The 26,654-nt window shown below is 44.4% G+C and overlaps 3 protein-coding genes across 4 annotated transcripts; 1 reads left to right on the top strand and 2 right to left on the bottom strand.

Moving 5' to 3' along the window:
- Positions 1-7: 7 nt before the first annotated feature.
- On the bottom strand, positions 8-4,078 carry znf668 (zinc finger protein 668). Its single transcript, XM_086065021.1, has 2 exons — positions 3,970-4,078; positions 8-2,674 (listed from the first exon to the last, which is right to left on the bottom strand). Exon 2 carries the CDS (start codon positions 2,633-2,635, stop codon positions 698-700), a length of 1,938 nt encoding a protein of 645 aa, XP_085921147.1. The 5' UTR covers positions 2,636-2,674; positions 3,970-4,078; the 3' UTR covers positions 8-697.
- A 712-nt stretch (positions 4,079-4,790) lies between these two features.
- Positions 4,791-14,811, top strand: znf646 (zinc finger protein 646). Its single transcript, XM_086065217.1, has 4 exons — positions 4,791-4,933; positions 5,523-8,341; positions 8,795-9,766; positions 11,619-14,811. The coding sequence occupies exons 2-4, from the start codon at positions 5,736-5,738 to the stop codon at positions 12,337-12,339; spliced, it is 4,299 nt and encodes a 1,432-aa protein (XP_085921343.1). The 5' UTR covers positions 4,791-4,933; positions 5,523-5,735; the 3' UTR covers positions 12,340-14,811.
- Positions 14,812-15,184: 373 nt separating this feature from the next.
- On the bottom strand, positions 15,185-26,052 carry LOC147156426 (tumor necrosis factor receptor superfamily member 12A). Of its 2 annotated transcripts, none has more exons than XM_086063966.1 (5): positions 25,051-26,052; positions 18,951-19,049; positions 18,541-18,684; positions 17,336-17,384; positions 15,185-17,262 (listed from the first exon to the last, which is right to left on the bottom strand). In XM_086063966.1, exons 1-4 carry the CDS (start codon positions 25,136-25,138, stop codon positions 17,344-17,346), a joined length of 372 nt encoding a protein of 123 aa, XP_085920092.1. In that variant the 5' UTR covers positions 25,139-26,052; the 3' UTR covers positions 15,185-17,262; positions 17,336-17,343. The 2 variants fall into 2 exon arrangements, with proteins under 2 accessions (XP_085920092.1, XP_085920093.1); XM_086063967.1 differs by lacking the exon at positions 25,051-26,052 and adding an exon at positions 24,773-25,044.
- Positions 26,053-26,654: the final 602 nt, after the last annotated feature.

Genomic DNA, 26,654 nt, shown 5'->3' with positions numbered 1-26,654 from the left:
GACTTAAGTGTGTGAAATGCAATTTTTTATTCCTCTTGGAATGACAAGTTGTGTTTTCTTGAGTGATGCGCGATGTCACGACACAGTAAAACGATTCGGAGTCATGAATACAAAACAATACAAAACATCTTAGGACACGTTGTTAATGGGGGAAAAAAAATATTGTGGACCATGTGACCTTTGAAAAGGAATTTTACAGTGACGGACACGCGGCGTGTCTGCAACCTTGAAACGTTCACAGAAGGGGAAAATGCTTGCACAAAAATTTAGGAGGCCATCATACAAAAGAAAATGTGAACGCAACATCTCGACTTTACAAGCAATAAGCAAACTTTCATTTTACGATCATTTTTGGTCATTTCTTATATTAAAAATCATTTTCTGTACTAATTTCTGGTTGAGAATGTGCACTTGACATCCAGGCATCCATTTCCCGAAAAATTGCGCAATTACGGTACAGTGATGCCCTTGCATGTGGGCAAGGAGAGGCTATCTATTTTTGTATGGTAGTCTGCTTATGACAAAACATTCCCCTTAATTCCCAAAGAAAGTTGACATTTTGGATTGTTTTTTTCAAAATTCTCCAGCTTAATTTCCAGAAATTCACCATAAACGTTCCCAAAAACTGGAACTCGAGTTGAACATTGAACTTGTTCGCTGCCGTGTTGCGTTTGAACTCGGCTGGCAGCGAACGAGTTTAAAGTTCTTCTTCCTTGATCAAGTACTCCGGCAAAGTGTGAAAAGCGGCGGCCGACACGGTGACGGGAACGGTCAAGGAGATGCCGCCGCCGCCGCCGGCCTCCGCGGTGCCGGGCGGCGGGTCGCGCGTCGCTGCGGGCGAGGGCAGCGGGTCGGTGTAGATGACGTTCGCGTCCGACTGCGAGGCGACCACGTGCGTCCGTAAGTGCTTGCGGAGGTAGGCGGGGAACAGGAAGGCTTTTCCGCACTTTGAGCAGCTGTGCGGTTTGCTGCTGGAGTGGATCTTCTGGTGCTTGCGCAGGCCGGCCCGGTTGAGGAAACCTTTGCCGCAGCTGGCGCACACGTGAGGCCTCGGCTTGGGGTGCTGCTTCTCGTGCTCCCGCAGCGCCGCCGGCTCGGCGAACTCCGCCTGGCACGTGGGGCAGGCGTGCGAGCCGCCCGTCTTGCCCGGGGCGTGCACGCTCTCGTGCGCCTGGACGTCATCCCAGCTGCCGAAGGTCGCGTCGCAGTGGCCGCAGGAGAACTGCGGCAGGGTCGCGTGGCGGAATCCGGCAGCCTCCGCCGCCTCCGCCGCCGCCGCCGTCTCCTCCTCCGCTCGCCTCTGCTGCCGTTCCGCCGAGTGAGTCCTCTCGTGCTTGCGCAGGCTGGACGACACCACGAACGACTTCAGGCACTCGCCGCACTTGTACGGCCGCTCCCCCGAGTGCACGCGGCGGTGCTTGTTGAGGCTGGAGCGCTCGGCGAACGACTTGTTGCACTCGCTGCACGAAAAGGGCCGCTGGCCCGTGTGGACCAGCAAATGGCGCCGCAGATCCCAGGACGCCACGAAGGCCTTGTCGCAGCTCTGACATTTGTACGGTCGCTCGCCGGAGTGGACCCGCTCGTGCACGGCGAGGTCGGCCGGCTGTCGGAATCTCTTGGCGCATTTGTCGCACGGGTAAGGCTTGAAACCCTGGTGGGCTCGCTGGTGTCGGCGGAAACTGGACGGGTCCGAGAACATCTTGCCACACTGCGGGCACAAGAAGGGCTTCTCGCCGGAGTGCGTGCGCAGATGAGACTGGTAGGAGGACAGCTGCGTGAAGCCTTTCCCGCACTGCTCGCACTGGTACGGCTTCTTCTGCGAGTGGATGCGTTGGTGGCACACCAGCGAGGACGAGCGGGAGAAGGCCTTGCCGCAGTCGGAGCACAGGAAGGGTTTCTCTCCCGTGTGCGAGCGCTCGTGGTTCTTCAAGTCCTTCAGCTCCGTGTAGGTCTTGCCGCACTCGCCGCAGGCGTACGGCCGGTGGCCCTGGTGGTTGCGTCGGTGCTTGCGGAACACGGAGGGGTCGGCGAAGCTCTTGCCGCACTCGCCGCAGAAGTACGGCTTCTCTCCGGTGTGGGAGCGCGTGTGCACCTTGAGTTTGGACAAGGTGGGGTAGCTCTTGGAGCACTGGCGGCAGGAGTAGGGCCGCTCGCCGTTGTGCTGCGTCATGTGGATGCGCAGGCAGATGGCCTGCATGAAGGCCTTGCCGCACTCGGCGCACACGAACGGTTTCTCGCCCGTGTGCGAGCGGCTGTGATTGCGCAGCTCGGTGGGCGTCTTGTACGCTTTGGGGCACTCGGGGCACTGGAAGAGCCGCTGGGCTGCGTGCGTGCTTTCGTGCTTGGACAGGAGGGCCTTGCTGGGGAAGGTCTTTTGGCACCGAGGGCAAGCGTGCTGATGCTGGGGGCGCTCCTTGGCGTGCGTCGAGAGTTTGTGGTCGCGCAGCGCCGACGCGCTCCTGAAGGACTCGGAGCAGGACGAGCACTTGAAGGAGAGTTTGGATTTCGGGGGGCGGCCTCGGCCACGTTTTTTCACTGGCGCCGCCTCCTCTTCTTCTTGTTGGCCGTCCTCATCTTGCACGGGAGGCGTGTATTGCTCCGTAGGAGGCGGGCTACCAGCCTGCGGGGAAGCCATCTTTCTGTCTGAAGATGATTTAGACCAGGGTTTCCCAACCTTTATGGAGCCAAGGCACATCGTTTATATTAGAACAACATCAAAACAAGGGTAACGGTATCCAATGAAATCAGGATTAATTTTATCTGACTTAGAGTAAAATCTGAGCAAAAGTGTCTCTATCTGTACTTGACGTGTTTTTATTTTCTGACGACTTTACTTAAGCACTACATTTGTGAACAGAAAGGTTTACATTCTACTCAAAAAATTAACGTTGCAAGTTATTAAAAGAGACAAACAATTTTGTGCACAGATTATTTTTTCCCCATTGTGCCAAGTTATCAAAACAAATATTGCATACAATTAATTAAAAATAAAAATTACATTTCAGAGTCTGTACGTTTTCACTTTTCTTTAGTTATAGGGATTAAATCAGTACAAGTTTTACCAAAACCTTTTGAAGTACATATACTTTTATTTGAGTACAGCTATTTTTCTTATTCTTATTTTACACAGGTAAGTGTATCTTCTGCCATCTAGTGGAAGGAATTTAATTGTTCTACCTGTCACTATACATCGCTAGTTTAGATAGCTGAACGACGGCATATTTGTAGCACATAAATGATCATTTTTGGACCGATAAAGTGAAACTGGATCATTTCCCACAGCACACCTAATTATCTAACACATTTATTGTGAAAGAATCACTTCCTCAGTTCGATATATTTCTATATTTAAATGTTAAATCATGGCAATTCATTTATATATAGCACAATGTTGAATAATGACCGACCGTCAATATCTCTCTCATACAACTGGTTGTGAATCTTTGAATTATACAACACAAGTCATTGCCGCATAATTAGCAGCATTCGGAAGCTGCATTCATGTGACAGCGAGCTAAAATGCTTCAAAGTACGTTCAGTGCAATAAAAGCCGGTGACGATGCTGCCAACATCTTCTCCATAATCTCACGTGGAAATGCATTCTGAAAAATACGTAGCACAAAATGGCTGGCATTAGGACCTCAGGGACAATAAGCTAACCTCCTCTGTGTCAGAGGAAGTCGGCGACGTAAAGCCACAAATGTTTATTTTTCGTTGAACAACACACGACAACATGCGCTGCTAACTGTCAATATCGAGGAGCGAATGCAATCGTGTAAACAATTCTTGACACTACGTGCGGGTCGCGCCCTCGTTAGCTCGTTTGCTAATTTAATTCCGCCCAAAATGGCTGGCTTTAGGACCGCCTGCACCCATTTCGCTCGACGGCGGAGGCATCCGTCGACTATCATCAGCTTCTTTCAGTTTTGCTTTTAAAATTCACACTCAAAAGTCGAGTGACAGCCTCACCTGGAATGGGGCATTAATGGTGGGTTGATAGTGCTTGGAAGATAGGGAGGGGGGGAAAATGCCCTCGCGACTGTCATACGCGTTGGTCCGTTTTGACTGGATGGGGGCCGGCGCTAGGACCATGAGGACGACAATTTACAGCCTACCAAGAGTGAAGCAACTTGTGTTTACATGTCAAATACGGAAATTGTATCCATTTTTGGAGATTAGAATTTGTGGCGTGCAAAATGTTTGAAGAACTAGAATGCTATAGAACTGACATTCTGCACAGCTTAAACAATGACACTGTGCTAAAAATAAAAACAATAAAACAACCATTCATTCGAAATGTGTTGCATAAAAAAAAAATGTGCGAAAACAAGTAGTTCTAAAATATTTTAAATGTATTTTACTTCAAAGTTAAGTACATAACAAATGCACAGTACTAAAATAAAAATAAAGTTAAACATGCAGTTTGAAATATTTAATTGTAAATAACTTGTCTACTTTATTTATTTATTTATTTTTTTGGGGGGGGGCAAATAAATCTGTATAGAGACTGTAATTTTTCGTCATGACAAGCACTTATTTTCACCAAAGCCCTTTAAACATAAACAGGAGAATAAAACATTTTCCTGCCACTCTATTCCTGATTTAAAAATTTAATTAAATGTGTTTTAAACATATAGGAGATAACAGTTAAATACAAACAATTCGACTGAGCCTGCGTGAGAGCCAATAACGGTCTTTTTGTTGATTTACACAGATTTTAATTTTAAATAAGTGCTTCTCCGTGGGGAAGTATTTAGCGGCTGCACATTTCCTGTTCCCTAGCAACAAGAGTGGAACTGGGGATGGGAGAAGAATAAGACAATTGGAAGAAGAGAGTGCCTTTGGATAAATATGCATCTTAAAATAAAATGATTAATTAGCTAATCGGGAGGCATATATATACCCTGGAATGTGCGAGGAGTCGATATTGAAGGTATTTGCTTTGCTCCAATTGCTGACTTCGCGCTTCCTGTCTTTTTTTGCTGCAATGTTTGTTTTGCTAGCTAAAGATGCTGCTAGCATGTCGCGACGCTAAAGTTGGTACTAACTAGCGCAACACACTCACCTGCGCTCAACCAATGCTTGTTTCCACAATTTTAGCAAGCGTATAGTTACGCGGAACCGTTTTCTGTCATATTTTAGCGGCGGTGTTTCAAAAAAAAGTGTGTGGTTTTTTTTTGTGAGGCACAGCTAATGTAATTAGCCTACTAGTGCTAGGTGTCACTTATTCTCTAAGTACTAACTCCATAGTTGACGAGAAAAAGTCCACTAAAATCCCTATATGTTGAGTAGGGAATTTGTGGGGTTGAAAAATGTCAATGTAGTTAACTATATACTATAGTTTAGTTGGTCAAATAAAAAAATAGTTTAAGAACACAACTCCAGCCATCGTTTGCATTTATTGCGGATGTTTTGTCTGGTGTTTTGATATTTTGTTCATTTGGTTTGAAATACACAGTGACTGTGTTTTGTCATGACATCTTTCGAGCTCATATATGTTTTGTCTCCCTGCTCTCCTATAGGCTGGATTCATCATCTCCTCCTATTGGCCTCTCTGGGCCCCCTTTGGACCTAAACAACTGTTCTCTGTTGTGTCCGGACAAGAAAAACATCTAATGTATTATCCTCCTACTTACACTTTATACCCGGTGCGCTTATTCTGGTCTTCACCGTCATGTCTGCGCACGGACCGCCGCTTTCCCGCGCGCTAACACTGCGAGCTGACGCGTCCTGACATGACCACGCTAGCCGAGCACATGAACGGTCACCTGGAGCAGCAGCAGGAGGAGGAGGAGCGCAAATTTAAATGCGACGAATGCGGACGTGGCTACAGGCACGCGGGCAGTCTGGCCAATCACAAGAAGGCTCACGACGTGGGGTCGTTTGAGTGCCACTTGTGCGGCAAAGAGAACTCGAACGCTTTGGCTTTGAAAAGTCACATGCGGAGTCACACGGCGCGCAAGAAGTACACCTGCTCGCTATGCGGGAAGGCTTTCCGCCTGGCAACGCAGCTTGCCACGCACGAGCGGGTTCACCGTACCTCGCAAACAAGGAATCAGGAAGGGGAGTGTGAGCCTGAAATTGCAAATGATCATTGGACTGTTGGGATTCAAATGGAAAACGGCACGTTGGAGGTTTATCATCCGCAGCGCGACGCGTCCGATGACGCCGCCGGCCGACCGTTCAAGTGCGACTTGTGCGACAAGACGTACATTCACCTCCGAAGCTTGAGCAACCACAAGAAGACTCATCAGCTGGGAATGTTTGAGTGCGCCGTCTGTTTCAAGCTCTTCAACAACATGGCGGCGCTGTACAGCCACCAAAGGACGCACAAGGTCCGAAACGGCGGCGGCGGCGGGGGCAGTCGCTTCGCATCGGGCTTCTACTCCAACTCCGCGCAGGAACAATTTTCCCCGAAGAGTCCGGACGGTCCCGTCAACTTCTGCCATTTATGTCAGGTTGCGTTCCCAAGTGACGAGGAGTTCCAGGAGCACATCCAGATGCATAACTCTGCATCTGCATCTTTTGGCCCGCAAGACAACGCGGCAGCCAGCCACATTATGACATACAACAACGTTACCTCACCCAAATCCAACTTTTATTCAGCTCATGTCAATCACGCGCCTTCTTTGCCGTCGGTCGATAATCATCAAAGTTTTCATCCTCCGCACGGAGCTGTTGGCGCCACTGGTCACATGTATTCCAACTGCTCTAATAATCAAACCTCTTCCAACTGCTCTCAGGGAGAACCCCCGCTCACGGACGCCGACATTCTCCATCTCAATGCATCCGAGATGGACGAGCCTTCCGTCGCCGATTGCCACGGGCCTTCCGTCGCCGATTGCCACGGGCCTTCCGTCGCCGATTGCCACGGGCCTTCCGTCGCCGATTGCCACGGGCCTTCCGTCGCCGATTGCCACGGGCCTTCCGTCGCCGATTGCCACGGGCCTTCCGTCGCCGATTGCCACGGGCCTTCCGTCGCCGATTGCCACGGGCCTTCCGTCGCCGATTGCCACGGGCCTTCCGTCGCCGATTGCCACGGGCCTTCCGTCGCCGATTGCCACGAGCGTCCCTTCGGTTGTCAGATCTGCGGCAAGAGCTACCGCCACTCGGGAAGCCTCATCAACCACAAACGCTCGCATCAGCTGGGAGTCTACCAGTGCTCCATCTGCCGGAAGAAGTATCCCCACCTGGCCGCGCTCAAGAGTCACCTGCGCTTACATAAAGGTCACAAAACCTCGTTCAACCCCATCGAAGACGGAGACTGGCTCACATCGGAGCGGTTTTCTCCCGTCAACCGGCAGGGGCTCCTCTCCTCACGACAGGAAGAGGAACGGGACAACGGTGCTCACCTTGCGCCGGACTTGGATCGGGAGAACGGCGCCACGTACCACGATCATCGGGACTCGGCGCCCGACGCGAGCGTGCGGCGACCTCACCACTCCGGGCACTCGATGCAGAGGCACATGTGCGCCGACTGCGGCGACACGTTTGCCGACATCGCCGGGATCGCGTCGCACGCGTGCCCCCTGCTTCGACAGTCGCGCCCGAGCGCCGAGCTCGGCGCCAACGGGAACTTTGCCGGCAATGTCGCGCAGTTCCACGGACTGAACGTTGCCAATCGGCAGGATTTCTTTGAGCGGAGCTTTGGAGAAAATATGAGCGGCGAGCATCCGAGCGGCAACGCCGAAGACGACGACGGCGACCTTTTTCAGTGCTCCATTTGTGGAAACAGCTACAGCAGCATGCGGGCCCTCAGGAGCCATCTTCGGGGACACGCGCAGTCCCAGTCCGCCGCCGCCAGTTCCGGACCGTCGTCCATGTCCTCTCAGGAGGAGGCCAAAGACGACGAGCAGGGGGAGATGATGATCTGCGGCACCTGCGGAGAAAGCTTCGCCAGCCGGCAGGACTTGGTCAGCCATCAGCTCGCGCACGTCAAGCGCCAAGACGAAGACGCCGTCGGCGAGCGCGAGGGGCCGGAACGCGAGGAGGAGGCGCAAAGCATCATCTGCGGTCGCTGTGGAATTTTCTGCACGAGCTACCGTCACCTGGAAAGTCACGACTGCGTAGCGGAGAGGAAAGAAGAGCCGGCAAACGGCGAGCGAGCGGAAGAAAAAGCGAAGGACGTGCGCCGCGAGGACCGCGGCAAGGTCGGCAAACGCGCCGAGGACCGCCGGCACAGATGCGATCAGTGCGGCCGCTCGTACAGACACTCCGGCTCCCTCCTCAACCACAAGAAGTCCCACAAAACAGGAGTGTTCAAGTGCGGCGTGTGCCAGAAACGCTTTTACAACCTGCTGGCGCTTAAAAACCACCAGCGGTCCCACTTTGACGTGAAGAGGTAAGGCACGACAAATTCACATTTATGGCATTTCAGAGTATGCCAATATTGACCCCCCCCCCATTTTTTTTTTTTTTTTTTTTTTTTACTGAAAATGAATATCGGCTTGAAATATCGGTTATCGGCCTCCTTCACTACTAATAATTGGTATCGGCCCTGAAAAAAACATATTAGTCAATCTACAGTTTAAACTGTCATAGATGTCTCAGGAGGTTCTCTTAGAGAAGTTGTTGGGGGGGGGGGGGTAGCGGCAGTAAACAAAATGTAGATGTCAGGGTTGAGAAACTAGTTCCATACGAGGTGTGGTAACCAAATAAGTCTTAAACGGAGATAAAAAATAAATAAATCTGAAGCTGTAGTTGCTCTTAATTTCTGCAGAAAACGAACTGGAGCCCAAATAAAGACATTTCTAGAATAGTGACTGACCTCATTCCTCATCTCTTCCCCCGCCAGGCATTCGTGCCACGAGTGCGGCAAGGCCTTCAAAATCCAGAAGCAGCTTTCGACCCACCTGAGGCGGCACAAGGAGAACCGAGCCAAGATCCAAGAGCTGAACAACCAGATCCGGACCCTCATGCGGGTCAACCAGCCTGAAGGCGAGGACGCCCGAGAGGCGCCGGCGGTCAAACCGGAGCAGGCGGGCGACAGGCGGCCATTTTCCTGCGAGCAGTGCGGCCGCACGTACCGCCATGCCGGGAGTCTCGTGAACCACAAGAAGTCCCACCAAAGCGGCGAGTACTGCTGTCCTCTTTGCGGCAAAGCGTGCAGCAATCAGCTGGCCATGAAGAACCACTCGCGCACGCATTCCGCTAACCGGACGCATTCTTGCCAAAAGTGCGGGAACGGCTTCCGGGGAAAACGGCAGCTGTCGGCCCACGTCTGTGCGGGCTCCCGCGCGGGCGGCAGGCGGGGCTTGCGATCCCGAGCGTCAAAGTGCGAACGGTGTCAGCGGGCGTTTCCGTCCGCCGGGCAACTGGCGGCCCACGCCGACGCCTGCGCCGCCGCCGCCGCCGCCGCCGGCTCCCCGGCGAGCGACAAAGAGGAGCGGATGTTCTCGTGCGAAATTTGCCAGCGCAGCTACCGGCACGCCGGCAGCCTCCTCAACCACAAGCACACGCACGAGACGGGAAACTTCCCCTGCGCCTTCTGCGCCAAGCCCTTCGGCAACGCCATGGCGCTGCGCAGCCACACGCGCATCCACACGCAGAAGAAGAAGTTCGCGTGCCCGACGTGCGGGAAGGCCTTCCGCCTCGCCGGCGCGCTGCGCAGCCATCGCGAGGTCCACAGCCGCGCCGGCGGGCGCTCGGGCTGCTCGGCGTGCGGGAAGAGCTTCCGGGGACGCTCGGGACTCAAGAGGCACCGCTGCCGCCGAGGTCGGGGCGAGGTCGCGGCGCCGGCCGGAGAGAGCCAGGACAAGTGCTTCACGTGAGTCGCCCCGGGGGGGGGTTGGAGGGGGGCCATATTGCTTAAAAATGATCTCACCATATTTCAAAGAAATTTGCGGTGGGCATGTTTTTGACGATATTGGTAATAATGACTGAACAATAGAGTTCTGATTGGTATTTAACGATAGCATTTTTTTTTTTACACACAAAATTTCAAGTCACCTTTTTCCCCAAAGTGCAAATATAGCGCAACTGTACACAGCTTGAAATGGATAAAAAAAATAATAATAATAAAAAAAAAGGCCTGGTAGGTCTAATTGTAACATAACAGCTTAAAGCTTAATGAATAAATACAAAGTAAAAGCAAACATTCAGAAATAAGTGCAAATTGCATGAATCATGAAAGTCGGAAATTTTCTCCTGCGTCAATCCTCGTGTCTTTACCTTTTCACCGATTGTTTCTCGCGGTGGCTATTTTTGCTCTACTGCGAGCGTTACCTCCGATTGGTCAATATGCAGAGCGAGAAAAATTCTTGGCCGGCGATGATTTTTGTCGACGTTTACGAGTGGTTACGAATAACGCAAAAAGTGCACGTTTTAGGCCTTCGTGCACGCCGTCTCGTTCGAGGAGCGCTTTTAGCTTAGCGGTTAGCATTGCGCTTTGTTTGTCTCGGCCAAACAATATGCCGCCATTTCCGTATTATCCAACCGCTGTCTGCTTTAAATAAAAAAATAAAAATAAAAAAAAGACATAAGGAGTGCTTCAGCAACGCTCGGTTGAAACTTTTGTTCACTTTTAGTGTAAATGTTAGCCCGCTCTAAAACTCAAGTCTATTTGGTCCCACTCTAAATAGAGTCGAATTTACTCTACAGAATTGACTGGGTTGGAATCGGAATCGGATTAATTGTGTCGTAATCTTGTAGAGCTGCCATGTTGGTGACCGACATAAGGATTGTCAACTTTAGGTCGCAGGGACTTCCAGGTGGCCGAAAAGTGTTTAGTTAACCACTGAGCTGACCTTAAAAGGACCCCCCCCCCCCCCCCCCGGTGGCAAGTTTGCTCTATATTATTTATTTGGTTGTTACGAACATGACTACGAGATTAATTTTTCAAAAATCATTTCCCAGTTGAATACATTTCGTCGAATTTTTGTTTGGACGTACGCCGCCATTGTTATTTACGCCTGACGTCGAATGGCGGCTGGCGCTCAAGAAAGCGAGCTACGCCTCCGTTGCGTTCTTAAAGGGGACGGTCAAAACCCTGGAATGACGAAAGCGCGGCGCGGAGGAGGGCGACTCTCCCGATGGCGTGGTGTTTCTTTAGGAACGCGACAAGGCGGCTTACCTCGCTTATGTTGGTAACAACCAAATAGTCGGGGGTTCCTTTCAAACAATGATCAAAATGTGCGCGTTTGGGGTTGCGGCGCCAGATAGAAACCCCAAAAGGCGTCGTCTTTTTTTTTTTTTTTTTTTTTCAATTGACTTGAAACTGTTCTGAAATCCGAGTGGATGTCATAAATGGCGGTTCAAAGATTTACAGCCACTTCGAAAGGGACACGACTGGGACCCGAACGCGAGGCATAAAATGCTTGCTTGGATTGCCTTTGCATAATTTGGCAAGGCATGATTCTTAGCTTTGCTAGCAAATGTCACCTCGGCGCCATTTTAGTGTGAAAAGAGCACATCGGCGCCATCAATCCGAGGGACGGAAATCAATGAATTAGCCGGTCCCTCGGGAATTTCTAATTGCTCGACCCCTGGTCCAATCGCAGCCCATCGAAGGGTTTTGTTTACTCGTGATGCAATTGGCGCATTTTTTGCCACCTGCAAGTTCTTCACTGACACGCGCTGCTCGCCCCCCCCTCGGTGATCCCGACCTATCGCCCCCGTAGGTGCGACCTTTGCGGCCGCTCGTACCGCCACGCCGGCTCCCTCCTCAACCACAAGAAGACTCACTCCGGGAACCTCCACCACTGCGGCCTTTGCCTGCAGACCTTCCCGGACCCGCGTGCGCTCCAGATCCACTCGCAGGCGAGGCGCCAACGCTGCCCCGAATGCGGCAAGACCTTCTGCCTCGCGGCGCACCTGCGCAGCCACATGGGGGCGCACTCCAAGGACCCCGGCGGCTCGGATCCACCCGACGCCAACGACCCGCGCCGGGCCGAACCTTCGCCCCGCCTCGCGGACGGCGACCCGGCGGAGAAGCGCCACGTGTGCGAGCACTGCGGCCGCTCGTACCGGCACGCCGGCTCGCTCCTCAACCACAAGAACAGCCACAAGACGGGCTCCTTCTCGTGCGGCGTTTGCCACAAGGAGTTCTCCAACCTGATGGCCCTGAAGAACCACCGGCGCATCCACACGGAACCCAAGCGCTACCAGTGCCTGGAGTGCGGCAAAGCGTTCCGCGTGTCCACGCAGCTGGTCTGTCACCGGCGCATCCACAGCAAGGAGAAGCCCTTCGCCTGCGCGCTGTGCGCCAAGCGCTTCTCCAGCAAGTCGAACCTGCGGCACCACGAGAAGTTGCACCGGGACCGCCGCGCTTGCGACAGCGCCGCCCCCTTCGGCTTGGATGCGAATCATTTCATGGGCTTGGACGTGGGCTCTTTTCTTTGAAGTCTCGTACCTCCGACTCCTTATCTTTCGCACCACTTCTGAACGTCGTCCTCAAAAGTCTCTTTGCCTTCCTCACGCGACAAACGACCGAAGTGCGTCAGGGAACTTTGGGGTGTGGAACTCTTAACGTTCACAGGTGAACAGAATTTGACCACTTTTGGGTCCAACTCGGGCTGGGCAATAAATCGAATGACTTTGTTTAAGCTTCATGTTAAAAATCGAATCGTTTCAAGTGTTCTAAATCGTGAAATCAAGTTTTGTCTGGAGTTTTACAAGCTGTTGTTCTTATGTTCCGTTCCACCCCCCACCCCCCCCCCCCCCCACCACAATGTGAGTTGTAATTTTGCCCAATGTTTGCAATCAGGGATTTAACGATAACTGCCCCAATATCATCGTTGCCATGTCACGATATTAAAAGCAGCACATCTGTTTAAAAAAATAGTCAGGTTGATTTCCATTTGTGCACTTCTAACACCCTCTGGTGGCTAGTTTATTTTTATTTTTATTTTTTTGTGCAGTTTAATTTTCATAAGGGATGTTTTGGCCCTTCTATGTTTTAAAGTCCATGTTACTCCCCACATTATCGTGATGTTTGGAGATCGTTACAAATCGCTACCAACTACTTAATTGTGGCATTTAAGCACAAACAATGAATGTTAACTTGATGTAAAAACGGATTTAGAATCGGGATACATGATTGTTGTCTGAACATTTTGCACAGACATTCTTTTTGAATTAACGAAACCTCTAAATGAATGTTGTTTTGGGTTTGTTAGACTTAAATCGATTAAAATCGTAATCGTCACGTTCCATTTTTTTGCCATATTGCCCAGCCAAGGTCAAATTAGGTCCACCTGTCAAGGATTTTTCGGTTCATCCTGAAATGTATTGCCAAGACTTTTTTTTTTTTTTTTGAGGGAGGTGTAATATTTGTGAGTGCTGAAGGACTGCTCACGTCACAAACTTCGCTTAAAAAAAAACAAAACAAAAAAAAAACACGTCAAATACCTCATCTAGTTCATGTGAATAGCTGTTTTTTACGGATAAAATAATTCAAGTTTTTAAGTGTCCTATTGCTAAAAGTTACATATGTTCTTGTATGACTAGAGATTTAAAAAAAAAAAAAAATGTTTTAATGTTGTTAAAAAAATTGTTTTGTGTAACCTTTTAAGACCTCGATTGCAGGAAATCATCACAAGTCCAAAATAATTTGCTAACCCGACAGTATTAAGTGGTACTCGGCACACAAAATGGCGGCGATGGCTAACAATATATGTCATATTTTTGAGATGGCTTTTGTTAGGGTTATACATTAATAACTTGAACTAAAAATCCGATTTCTCGTCTTCAACGTTTTTCCCGCCAATCCCTGAGAGAAAAAGTCAATGACATCGTTCCGTTTTTTAATCTCATTTTTAAAGTCATCATTTTGAGAAATGGTTTAGAGAAGACCCCGTTGACGCCACAAGCCCGACCTCTTTTATTTGAGGGCGAATTGTTTGCAGCATTGATTGTATTTGCACAATGTGATGTCCTATTTTATTTTTTTTTTCAATTCAAGCAATAGCTTTCTGTGCTAAACTAGCAAGGAAGTGGCGGGTCGCACTGGAAGGGAAACGATAATTTATTAGCAGGAAGAAAAAACGTTTCTTACTTTTGCCATTTTTTGCCTTCATAGAACTGCTTTTGTTTCTTCCCCTCTGTAAAATGCAATTAATTGTTCTTCTAATGATGTGTTATCCTTTTATTAGTATTTCGCTTTTTTCCTCTCTAAATAGATGGCTTGTTTTTTTTTTCTCTCCATCTTTTTGCAACAATTTTTCTAATATTGCACTTTTCCCGCACTCTTCCCTCATGAAATGACGACTTGATCATTTTCTTTAAAATTTAAAATCAAATACCTTTTATTATCGTAATACGTGAAAAATGTCCTAAGTAATATTTCCTTTTTTTTCTCCACTTCATAAATTGGCGTCTTGTTTGTTTTTTTTTTCATGAAAAAAAATACAACTTTATTCTGCAGTTTTTTTTTTTTTGTAATATCAAAACTTTTTTTTCTCCACTTCATAAATTGACGTCTTGTTTTTTTTTTTTCATGAAAAAAAATACAACTTTATTCTGCAGTTTTTTTTTTTTTTGTAATATCAAAACTTTTTTTTCTCCACTTCATAAATTGACGTCTTGTTTTTTTTTTTTTTCATGAAAAAAAATACAACTTTATTCTGCAGTTTTTTTTTTTAATTTGTAATATCAAAACTTTTTTTTCTCAATACTCCCAACAACTTTCTCGTAGTTCTCGTAACTTTTGTTGTTTCTCTCCAGTGTGATCCCACAAACTATTTATGCCACTTTTCTTCAATGATTTAAACGTTTGTAATATCACTGAATTGTACTGTAACCTTGTGCGTTTGCCATCTTAGGCAACATGCAAAACGGCCGATGCACATTAAAACTAATATTTTTTTATTTTTATTTTTTATGTTTATATTATCATTCTTGTCTTTTGTGGCACTTGCGCACGTTCCTCCTCACTCAACATTGTAACCGGTCGACTCGACCGTCCACTGGATCTTTTGTACAGTTTATTTTCTTTCTGTAGGAGAACTAGAAGTGCTAGATTAGTTATTGTGTAATACAATGGGGGGGGGGGGGCTGCTCTGCTCAGTATTTAAGTCCTATTTATATCATAACTATTTTGTCACTGAAGTGTAGATTTCTACTTCTTCTTTGTTAGAAGCTCCTTTTTAGGATGGAAGCAAAGTAGTGATTAAAAAAAAAAACTTGCCCATGAACGAACACGCGTGGGTTTCTCGTTTTGTATTCAAACTCACTGCAAACCGTCAAGTTCAACTTTTTTTTTTTTTTATTGTGAAAATACATTTTGGTACTCAAAAGGAATGAGGAGGGGACTTCATTCGGTCAAAAGAAGCCAGTGCATGTACACAACATTTTATATACATTTAGAGAAGGGAAAGGAAAAACAAACGTTAGTTCAAATCACGAGCTGGCCTGGTTGAAGTTTTGACGAATCGAAAAAATCTTCACTCTAAAGTCCCTTTTTTGCAAATGTGCTAGTAACTCACAACGTAGCATTGCTGCTAATGTTAGCCATACACACTCAAATATATTCATCTTTCGTAATCGTGTTCTGTGTGGGAATTCTGTACATTGTTTTAAACTATAGCGGGAAAAAAATATTTTATTTATTAATTCAACAATAAAAGGGGGTATTAAGGCCACAATGGAAAGAAAACGGCACCATATAAGAATGTAGTGGATATAAAAAGTCTACATGCAAAATGACAGGAAAAGCCTACTGAAACAGCTGAGCTTTATCAATTGAATCGTACAGGCAATCAGTCACATTTATATAAAGTTTGGGAATGATTTGACTTATATATTAAAAGCATCTGACATTTGCACACGGGTGTGTAGACTTTTTATACCTTAATATAATGTTGCATACGGATTTTGTGCCTCTTTTTAGTGGCAAAAACAGGGGAGAGAGAGAGAGAGAGAGAGAGAGGAAAAAAGTAATTTAAAGACTAACACCAAAGGAGTATTGGGGCCATTTTGGAAGCAAGACAGAAAAAAGGAAAATAACATTTCTAACAGCCTACTAGAACATCTGAACTTTTTCTGCAATTAAGTTGTACAGGTCACGGCGGAAAAAGTTTTGGAATTATTGTCATTGGTCTCACTTTTTCAAAAAAAAAAAACAGCATTTAACTAATTTGCTCCCAAAAACATATAAATGCGTTCTATCCCGAAGCTCCCAAAGACGCATTCATACGTTTTTTTATACTAGAGCATACCGAATGCTTTGATGCAGCTGAAAAGGGACGTTTGAAGAATGGTGGTTATTACAGCAGAGTATAAGAGATCAACCAGGGCCATCTTGCATCAAGAAGCTCTTTTCCCCACAGATTTGTGAATCATGATGAAACTTAGCTATATTCTAATGCCAATTGCTGCAAAATGGAAACGGATAGAAATATACTTTTTTTTTTTTTTATGAAATAAGAGACTCTAATCTTTGTTTTGGTAGGTTCAATGTTTTTTTGTTTTTTTTAGCAATAGAACATAATATTCTGTGGGCCTTGCAAAATCAGTCAAAATCCAGTAAAACGGCCAGGAGCGAAGGGGGTTGCTTCAGTGAAAATGGCTCGCGAGTGAATGAGTTAAACTGAGGGTGTGTAGACTTTTTATATCCATATAGTCTGCTAAAAATGACACCTATTCTTGTGTTAATCATTTTGTAAAAATATTCTGTTTTCAAATTTTCTCGCTTTGCAGTCACGTGGCCCGAATAATCCTTTGGAAGAAAAGAAAATGAAAGTTGTCAGTATTGCGACGGCTAACAGCCTCCTTCCCGCACTCGATTGAAGATGATCGGAATCGTTGCGCGTTCGGGAGCGAGCGTAGCCGCCGCGTGTCGTGTGTGTGTGTGATTGGGTCGGCCGGAGCCGCAGTAACAGTGCACGATTTTGTCTAGAGAGAAGAACGCTTCACTTCACCTAAACATTAGCTACATTCAAACAGCGCACTCGCTGTGTTGTGCCCCAACAGTGTGTCCCGCCCGGCCGCCCGACCTTTGACCTCTTCATACTTACATTCATGGTATTACGTAACGTAACAGCCCACTTGCAGGGCTCCAAGTGTTCATTCTACCAGGAAGGGGGGGAGGGGGGTCGTTCAAAGGCACCCGAGCGTGTCGTCGCCGTTTGTACAGTTAAATAAAGTTTTGTTTTTAAAAAAACAAAAAAATGGCATTTGCTGTCAGGGAAAGGCCTGTGGTCGCTCAGTCAGTCAGAGTAAACAATGGGCGGTCCGGAGGGTCCCTGGGTTGGGTTGGGTCGGGCCTGGGGGGGGAGCTGTCGCCGCTTGCTTCTTTCTGTACGTCACATGGGTTCGAAGACGAGGCTGCCGGCGAAGAAACGGCAAATATTATTAATGTCATGTTTTTATTCCGTCCCGTGATGTCAAAGGTACTCACTGAAAGGTTTACGCTTGGTAAAGTGGCCCTGCAGTTTCTTCAATTGGTTCTGTGGCAAAACAAAAAAAAAATAGGTTCATGTTTTTTATGACAACAAAACGGTGCATGCTCACGTTTGCTAGCAACGCTTCGATTATTCTCCGACGTCACGCAAATAAATGACGTTGCTTTAAACCACATGCAATATTATGAACAAAGATGCATTACACATCCTTAAAACTGCTGTTAACAATAACCCCCGTTGGTCTAAAATTAACCCAATGTGGGTATTAAAAATAGAAACCCAATGTAATAACATGACCCATATTGGGTTAACCGTCACCCAGTAACAAACCAATGTAATAACACAATTTGGCTTAAAGGTACCCATTATGGTTATTAAAAATAGCAACCCAATATGGGTTTAAAAAAAACAGTATGATAAGACAGTGTGCGTTGAAAGTAACGCAATAAGGGTGTTAAAAATAACCCAATATGGGTAAAAAAACAAAAAAAACAATGAGGTAACAACCGAATATTGGCTAGAATTTAACCCAAAGGGGTTAAAAGTAACCCAATATGGGTATTAAAAATAGAAACCCAATGTGATAATATAACCCAATATGGGTTTACCATCATCCAATAATAAACCAATGTAATAACACAATTTGGGTTAAAAAGTAACCCATTATGGTTATTTAAAAAATGAGATAACCCAATGTTTTATTTTTATTTTTAAGTATAATATTAAAAATAGTAACCCAATATGGGTTTTAAAAAACAGTATGATAAGACAGTGTGCGTTGAAAGTAACCCAATAAGGGTGTTAAAAATAATAACCCAATGATATAACCCAGTATGGGTAAAAACAACAATGAGAACAACCGAATATTGGCTAGAATTAACCCAAAGGGGTTAAAAGTAACCCAATATGAGTATAAAAAAATAAAGCAATGCAATGATAACACAATTTTGGGTTAAAATATGAGCATAAAAAAAGTAACCCGACGAGATAACGCAGTATGGATTAAAAATAAGACAATGAGGTATTTAGTATGAGTTCAGTAAACCCGGCAGTTTACGGGTGCACACAAAGAGCGTTTTTGTACCACTGAAGTGAAATTGGATCATTTTTCACGGCACACCCGATGATCTCTCACCACCCGGCCGGTGCCCGTCATTGCCGATCTAACGTGTCAGACTCGGAAGAAAAAGCCCAAATGTACCTCGGAGAGGCAGCTTGTGCGACTTGCGCCGATGCACCATCACCCCGACCATCAGCGCGGCGCCCACCAGGACCACGGCCAGCACCGAGAAGCTGCTGATGGCCGCCAGCTTCCACGCGTCCGACGTCTCCTCCACCAGTTTGCCTGCCGTGGACAAACCCGGCAACTTCAAAGTTGGAAAGCAACGGTAGCAAAGCAGGAAGTCGCCAAATCGGAGGTCAGGTGAGAATAAGGAAGTTTGGAAAAGATTGCATTTTTTGGATCTTTAAGAACTATTTATTTTTCATCTTATGGAGAATCAATGTTGTTGTGATAACAAAGATAAGGGTCGAGAAAATGCGTTGTTGACATTTGATTTGGAAGACGTCGTGGCGTAAAAGTGAGCGTTGGCGCTGACGTGTTTGCCTCACATGTGTTGCACGACGGCGTCTTGGGGTACTGCTTGCAGGACGCGCATGGCACGCACACGTCCAGGTCTGAATTCCAAAATTCCGAGATGCCGCACTGACCTGCAGCACAGGAAAACGTCACGTCAGCTTTTACGGTATGTTTTTTTTTTTTTTTTTTTTAGGATTTTCCGCAACACAAAAAGACATTTTTGGCAAGAATTGTCAACATGATGCTTTTCTTTCTATTGCGTGCACTGTGACCTTCCGTCAATTGTATGCTGCCATCTAGTGGCCAACATATGAATCGCACCCAAATTAATTAAATGGATAATCGTGCTCATAAAGTGGTAGAAAAAAAAAAATCTTGCCAAAAAAAACCAAAAAGCTCACATTGAGACGAATGACATTTTCTTCGATGCCCGCCACTAAAATCTCATCCAGCTGAAATCGGTCCGTCGTCAGAAGTTGCCGAGAACACGCTAGCGATTTTGTGGGTGGCGAAATCGTTCCTGTAGTGCTGCTGATGCAAGATACAAAAGGCGAGAGCAACTTTGTGAGCGCGTGTGTGTGTGTGTGTGTGTGTTTGCACAAAGTGCTTCCTTGGGATTGTTTGTGTCTCGTCCATGAAACGTCACCAAGATGAAAACAAGATGGTGCTGGAGGGGAAAACTTCCTTCCCGCCCGCCTGCTGCGGACACAATGGAGGACTTCATTTGTTTGCATGACAGCCAGACAGATGAACGCTTCAATGTGTCCCCACGCGCACACACAGGTTTTTTTTCTCGACTCAACTTGTTTGGATTACGCTGCACTTAATACCAGAAATTGATTTGTTGAAAAAACTTTTTTGCAAGTAATGAAAGATTTTTGCTGAATATTTTAAAAATGATGGCACATTTTGAATAGTTTATTTATTTAAAAAATTAAATAAAATTGAAAATATTTTGGATGTATTATTAACCATTTTAAATACAGTAGTATTTTTTTTTTCAATTTGTTGATTTGCTTTCAAATAAATAAATAAATATATATATATATATAAATAAACAATCAATCACAGGGCACTTTAAATAATGCAACATTTATAATTCAGCTTTTCCATTATTAGTATTTTTTAAATTAAACATTACAATATTTATAATGAATTGTTCAACTTTAAAAATTTGTAAATCAAAGATTTTTGGGGTATTTTTTTTTAGACTAAAATTTAATACCTACAAAATAATATGATAAATCAATCATTTTAAATATTTGCATTTATTAAACATTTATGTAAATGTACAAAAATGTAAATATATTAAACACTAATAAATATGAAACATTTTATTTTTAATGCATTAAAAGTATATTCAAACAATTATTAGATATTTTAAGTAGTTTTTATTTTTTGTACTTCAAAATAAGCATTAAGTATTTAAAATTCATTGAACAGTGTTCCAGTTGTTGTATAACAATAGGAAGATGTCGCAAATGCAAAAAAAAAATAATTGCACACAACAGAATTTGTCATGGCGATAAGATGGACTAAACAATAGACTGCTGGCACTCAAACCTACGTCATCCTTCCTGACTCATCCACTTGCAATGCAACTTTGTTCCCTTTTTGGCACCGCCAAGATAAACTCTTGACGTACGAGTGTGCTCTAACTATTATTATTCTTATAAAGAAAAACTGGAGATAAATAATGGCATGTATAAGGCTAAAAACAGCATGATGTATATAGGAAGACTAAAAGATTGACATGATGTATAGTAAGAGTTAGAAAATATATAATAGTAAGATAAAAATGATATGACGTATATTAAGACTAAAGATGGCATAATGTATAGTAAGATTAAAAATATGATAGTAAGAAAAAATGACGATGTATATAGTAAGACTAAAAATTGCAGCACAAAACGACTATGCATTTTTTTTTCAAAAAAAACCCCAAAACAAAACAAAAACGGCCATGTATATAGTAAGGCGTTTTTTTATCTCCAAAAAACGACCATGTATAGTAAGTTATTTTTTTTTATCATAACAAAACAAATATGTATAAATAGTAAGACGTTTTTTTTCTAACAAAAAACAAAAAAGGTGTTTTTTTTTGTCCCAAAAAACGACCATGCGTTTTTTTTTCAAAAAAAAAAACCTTAACAAAACAAAAAACGACCATGTAAGCCGTTTTTTTTTTCAAAAAAAAACCCTAAACAAAAAACGACCATGTAAGCCGTTTTTTTCTCTCCCAAAAAAAAAAAGGTTTTTTTCTCTCCCAAAAACGACCATGCGTTTTTTTTTCCAAAAAACCAAAACAAAACAAAAAACGACCATGGAAGCCGTTTTTTTTTCTCCCAAAAAAACTAAAAAGTTTTTTTTCTCTCCCAAAAACGACCATGCGTTTTTTTTTCCAAAAAACCAAAACAAAACAAAAAACGACCATGGAAGCCGTTTTTTTTTCTCCCAAAAAAACTAAAAAGTTTTTTTTCTCTCCCAAAAACGACCATGCGGTTTTTTTTCCAAAAAACCAAAACAAAACAAAAAACGACCATGTAAGACGTTTTTTTTTCTCCCAAAAAAACAAAAATGCGTTTTTTTTTCAAAAAAAAAAACCCAAAACAAAACAAAAAACGACCATGTAAGCCGTTTTTTTCTCCAAAAAAAACAAAAAATGTGTTTTTTTCTCTCCCAAAAACGACCATGTGTGTTTTTTTTCCAAAAAAACAAAACAAAACAAAAAACCACCATGTAAGCCGTTTTTTTCTCCCAAAAAACGACCATGCGTTGTTTTTAAAAAAAAAAAAAAAAAACTAAAAACGACCATGTAAGCCATTTTTTTCTCCAAAAAAACAAAAAAGGTGTTTTTTTCTCTCCCAAAAACGACCATGCGGTTTTTTTTTCAAAAAAAAAACCCAAAACAAAACCAAAAACAACCATGTAAGCCGTTTTTTTCTCCAAAAAACCCAAAAAAAGTGTTTTTTTTCTCTCCCAAAAACGACCATGCGTGTTTTTTTCCAAAAAAACAAAACAAAAAACGACCATGTAAGCTGTTTTTTTTCTCCCAAAAAAACAAAAAGCCGTTTTTTTCTCCCAAAAAACGACCATACGTTTTTTTTTTCCAAAACAAAACAAAAAATGACCATGTAAGCCGTTTTTTTTCTCCAAAAATAACAAAAAATGGGTTTTTTTCTCTCCCAAAAACGACCATGCGTTTTTTTTCCCAAAAAAACAAAACAAAACAAAAAATGACCATGTAAGCCGTTTTTTTTCTCCAAAAAAAAACAAAAAAGGCGTTTTTTTTCTCCCAAAAAACGACCATGCGTTTTTTTCCCAAAAAACAAAAACCCAAAACAAAACAAAAAACGCCCATGTATATAGTAAGGCGTTTTTTTATCTCCAAAAAAGGACCATGTATAGTAAGTTTTTTTTGTTTGTTTTTATCACAACAAAACAAATGTGTATATATAGTAAGGTGTTTTTTTTCCTAACAAAAAAAACAAAAAAGCGTTTTTTTTCTCCCAAAAACGACCATGCGGTTTTTTTTTTCAAAAAAAAAAAACCAAAACAAAACAAAAAACGACCATGTAAGCCGTTTTTTTTCTCCCAAAAAACGACCATGCGGTTTTTTTTTTCAAAAAAAAAACCCCAAAACAAAACAAAAAACGACCATGTATATAGTAAGGCAGTTTTTTATCTCCAAAAAACGACCATGTATAGTAAGTTTTTTTTTTTTTTATCAAAACAAAACAAATATGTATATATAGTAAGGCGGGGTTTTTTCTAACAAAAAAAACGACCATATATAGTAAGGCGGGTTTTTTCTCCCCAAAAAACGACCATGTATCGTAAGGTGTTTTTATTTTTATTTTTTTATTTTTTTTTAAACAAAAACAAAACAAAAAACAACCATGTATAGTAAGGCGGGTTTTTTTCTCACAAAAAACAACCATGTATAGTAAAACAGGTTTTTTTTTAACAAAAAAACGAATATGTATAGTAAGGTGGGGGTTTTTCTCCAAAAAACGACCATGTATATAGTAAGGTGTTTTTTTTCTCCCCCCAAAACATGACCAAAAGACGTTTTTTATAGTTATAGTTAATTTCTATAAGGTGTTAATTAGTAGCGTAATTAATTAATCTAATTACGCATTCAACTGACAGCCTAAAGACTTAAAAATGAAAGGTAAGGTAAGGTAAAAAAAAAAAAAAAGACACGATGTATACAAGATAAGAATAAAATGCATAAAAATGTCATGTGCGTAGAAATGCCATACAGTAGTGGAAAAATTACTTGTTCGACACACATGTGAAAGTTGTTCCAATTTAACCCAAAAACACAAGTTTTGTTTTTTTACAAATTTGTGCAAGTGCAGCAGGGTGAGTTTGTAATGCGTGTAGCGGTCGAGCAAAAGTAGCACAAAGTAGAGGAAGAACTCCGGGAATGCCCAAGGTCACCACCGGCAAGGAGTGTGCGTAGGCGTGACCGTCAACTGACCCCGCGCCACTCCACCAAAACCACGTCCGCACCGCAACATGTCGCAAAACAACTTCACGTCTTCACCGCCGAACTGTCACAACACGTCACGCGTGGACGCGTTCACGGAAACTGGGAGTTTTCTCTCTGCCCCGCTGCGAGCATGCGAAACCTGGCGCCGGCCTGCGCATTCCTGACGTTGGGGAGTCTCGCTTTTTTTTCTTTTTTTTTTTGGGTGTGGGGATGTTGCGTTTTGTCATACAAGAGACGGCCGGGGGGGCGGAGCAACAGCAGCTGATATCCAGATGTGCGCCGAGACTCGGATTCGTGTTTGGAGTGGCGCTGTCCGACACGCACACAAGAGCGACGACGCTTGAAAGCATCAGGAAATGATCTGAAGGCGAGCGAGCTGTGTTTTTTCGAGCAACTCTGCTTGCCGTCCTCCGCCGGGATCCAAAACAAACAACTGCGCTCAAATCTTGCATTAAGTCAACTTAGGGAACATTGCTGAAGCAACCGTCTCCATTTACTACATTTGGAAGTGGGATTATTTTCATGTGGAATACAGATAAAGCCAGTTTGAGCGTTTTTTTTAGCATACATTTTGTAAAAATGTTAAGTAAATATTCAGTATGACAAACAACAGAGTGATGAAAGCACTTATTTCACACTGTCCCTGAAGGCAACAATATCCGGCACTTAATTAACTCAAATCAAGTGTTGCCTTCACTGACAGTCTTAAATCAGAATTTACGCATGGCTGGAAGGAACGACAGATCAGCAGAAAGACAGTTGTGCCCATTTCACACTGTCCCTGAAGGCCACCTGACATCGACCTAATACACAGCAAGTCAGGTGTGGCCTTCAAGGTCAGTTTCAAAATCAAAGTAACGGCCATCCATGTATATAGATGGCGTCAGGAAAGCATCTCCTTTTTAAACCATCCCTGAAGGCAACACCTGATATTTCATTATTAAATTGTGAAATCCACGTTATAGCAGCTATAGATCGCCAGACAGTGAGGAAAATCACTCATTTCAGACTGTCCTTGAAGGCAACACCTGACATACACCTTATTTTACAGTAGCTTAAATGCGGTGTTGCCTTCATGGTCAGTCCGTATAGATAGATGGATAGATGGATGGATGGATGGATGGATGGGGGGGGGGGTCTTTCTTTCGTCCCGAATCGTGGTGCGTTACTTCAGGGTGGACCGACCGAGACTCGAGGGTCGTCGGGGCATGTGGCGGATGATGGCCGCCTGAAATCAGGCCATCGGAATGCGGAACCGGTCAACTATGTAAGCCGGTAAAGGAAACGCTTCACACACACACACACACACACTTGAAGTACACACAGCCAAATTCAAAGCAAGCAAGTCCAACTTACTTTTCTGTGCGCGCACGCCGTGGAAAACGCTCAGCAACGCCACGAACAATCCGCAAATTGTGCATAAAGCGTGGGAGTCCATCGTTTAAAAGTCGGCGTGAGCGTGCGCGCGCGCCCGATGCACACCCTCCGCAACAACAACAACAATAATAATAATAATAATAATACAAATAATTTTAAATAACTAGAAGGAAGAAGAAAAAAAAAAGTTCACGCGAAGAGCGACGAGCTCGCGGTGGTCGTCAGCGTGGAAAAGTGAACATCACGGAGTGACTCACCGGGACCACTGTGCTCCGTGTTTTTACACACTGCACACTGGAGCACACACCCACGCTCGCACGCACGCGCGCACGCGCCATGAGTCATTTCCTATCCACTCCACACTGCTCCACTTCACTCAGGAAACTCCACCAGTGGACTTTTTCTCACTCTTTTTCCCACATAACTGTACGTGCACACAACAAGCGAGTGGACACGCGCGCGCAAAATGTTTCACTTTTTAAACTGTCTTATTTGATTCTCGCGTATTTTAACACACGGGGGGGTGCGAGAGGGTGAGAGACCTTGTAGTCTGGATTCAATCGTGTTCTCATTGTTATTACCACGCCTGACGACGTCATCCCTGCTGTCTGCCAACACACACACGCACGCACGCATGCACGCACAGTGGAGAACAGCGCGCGCGCAAATAAAAAAAATAAAAAAACTGATGACATCCAATGGAGCAACGTGCTTTGTTTTGGGGAAAACTTCAATAATAAGCTTATGGCGCGTCCTGCAATAACAGGACACGCCACATGGGGTGGAACAGCGGGGTAGTGGTGAGCACGTCCGCCTCGGGGTTAGAATCTGGGATCGTCTTTCTGTTTTACAAACACACGCAATCATGCATGTTAGGTTCATGAAATTACCCACAGGTGCGAATGTCAATTTAAGTCGTCTTGTTTCTTAAAACCAAAGCACGTTGCAAAACAAAAAAAGACACTATAACAAGTTTGACACCTGGCTCTGTACAGCAAAAAAAAAAATCACGAATTACATTTTTTTTTTTTTCACTTAAGAGCGTGACCTTCTCACTTTGTAAAGATGCAAGTGTCACTGACGCAGAGTGGTGGTGTTATTAGCGTCTGGGGTTAGGGTGTAGCCTCCTGCAAACGTGCAAATATGCAATAACAAGGCAGTCGACTCACGGCTGCTCGGCTCCAAACATCTGGAGGTGTGCGACACCACCCGAGTTATTAGCGCCTGCTTCAAGGCTGACGATCTTCCTCAATTACAATAAACTACAATATGGTCGATGAAATTGTAGTCTTTTTTTTTCTTTTTTCTTTGCAACAATATATTGTGTTCATTTCGTGACATTCCTTTTGGCTGCTTATCTTGTCCAATCAGATTTCAGCCTCTATCCATCTATGACATTCGAGCGTGCCGAGTATCATGCTGCATTCGAGGATGGTCGGAAGTCGGATATATCAGAGCTGGCGAAAGTAAACAACCAAAATGGCGGGTTAGTGATAAATTGTTTTTTATTTTAGTCCTCAAAATTCATCTTGACCTCCAGCTAACTTACGTTCTCGCAATTTGGCGTCATTGATTGTTTTTATCTTATTTCAGAAGCATTCCATACAGTTTAGTAGTTCACTGTATAATTTCATGCACGGATGTACGTTGTGTTATGTCGAATATTTATGAATGAAGAAAGCTATCTAGTTTTATACTCGAGTAAATTGTTTTTTACCATTCACGCTGTTTCCTGTGTGCCGCCATTGTAGAGTGACGTCACATTACAGTCAGTCGGTGAAGTCGGGGTCCTTTTGCTGCATTCGCGGATGGTCGGAAGTTTGACTTTTCCGAGTTCAAACAGGAAGTGTGTACGGGAACG

The sequence above is a fragment of the Leptonotus elevatus genome, chromosome 20 (assembly GCF_054856555.1).
Source record: "Leptonotus elevatus isolate MCC_2025b chromosome 20, RoL_Lele_1.0, whole genome shotgun sequence".
NCBI lineage: Eukaryota > Metazoa > Chordata > Actinopteri > Syngnathiformes > Syngnathidae > Leptonotus > Leptonotus elevatus.
This window is presented reverse-complemented; position numbering and strand designations above follow the sequence as displayed.

Excerpts from the sequence above, each read along its gene's own strand:
- znf668 (XM_086065021.1), bottom strand. The coding sequence starts at position 2,635 with ATGGCTTCCCCGCAGGCTGGTAGCCCGCCTCCTACGGAGCAATACACG.
- znf646 (XM_086065217.1), top strand. The coding sequence starts at position 5,736 with ATGACCACGCTAGCCGAGCACATGAACGGTCACCTGGAGCAGCAGCAG. Across the intron at positions 8,342-8,794 it reads TCCCACTTTGACGTGAAGAG|GCATTCGTGCCACGAGTGCG; the intron begins GTAAGGCACGAC and ends TTCCCCCGCCAG. Across the intron at positions 9,767-11,618 it reads AGCCAGGACAAGTGCTTCAC|GTGCGACCTTTGCGGCCGCT; the intron begins GTGAGTCGCCCC and ends TCGCCCCCGTAG.
- LOC147156426 (XM_086063966.1), bottom strand. The coding sequence starts at position 25,138 with ATGACTCATGGCGCGTGCGCGCGTGCGTGCGAGCGTGGGTGTGTGCTC. Across the intron at positions 18,685-18,950 it reads GACGCCGTCGTGCAACACAT|GCAAACTGGTGGAGGAGACG; the intron begins GTGAGGCAAACA and ends TGTCCACGGCAG. Across the intron at positions 17,385-18,540 it reads GCACAAGCTGCCTCTCCGAG|AACCAATTGAAGAAACTGCA; the intron begins GTACATTTGGGC and ends GTTTTGCCACAG.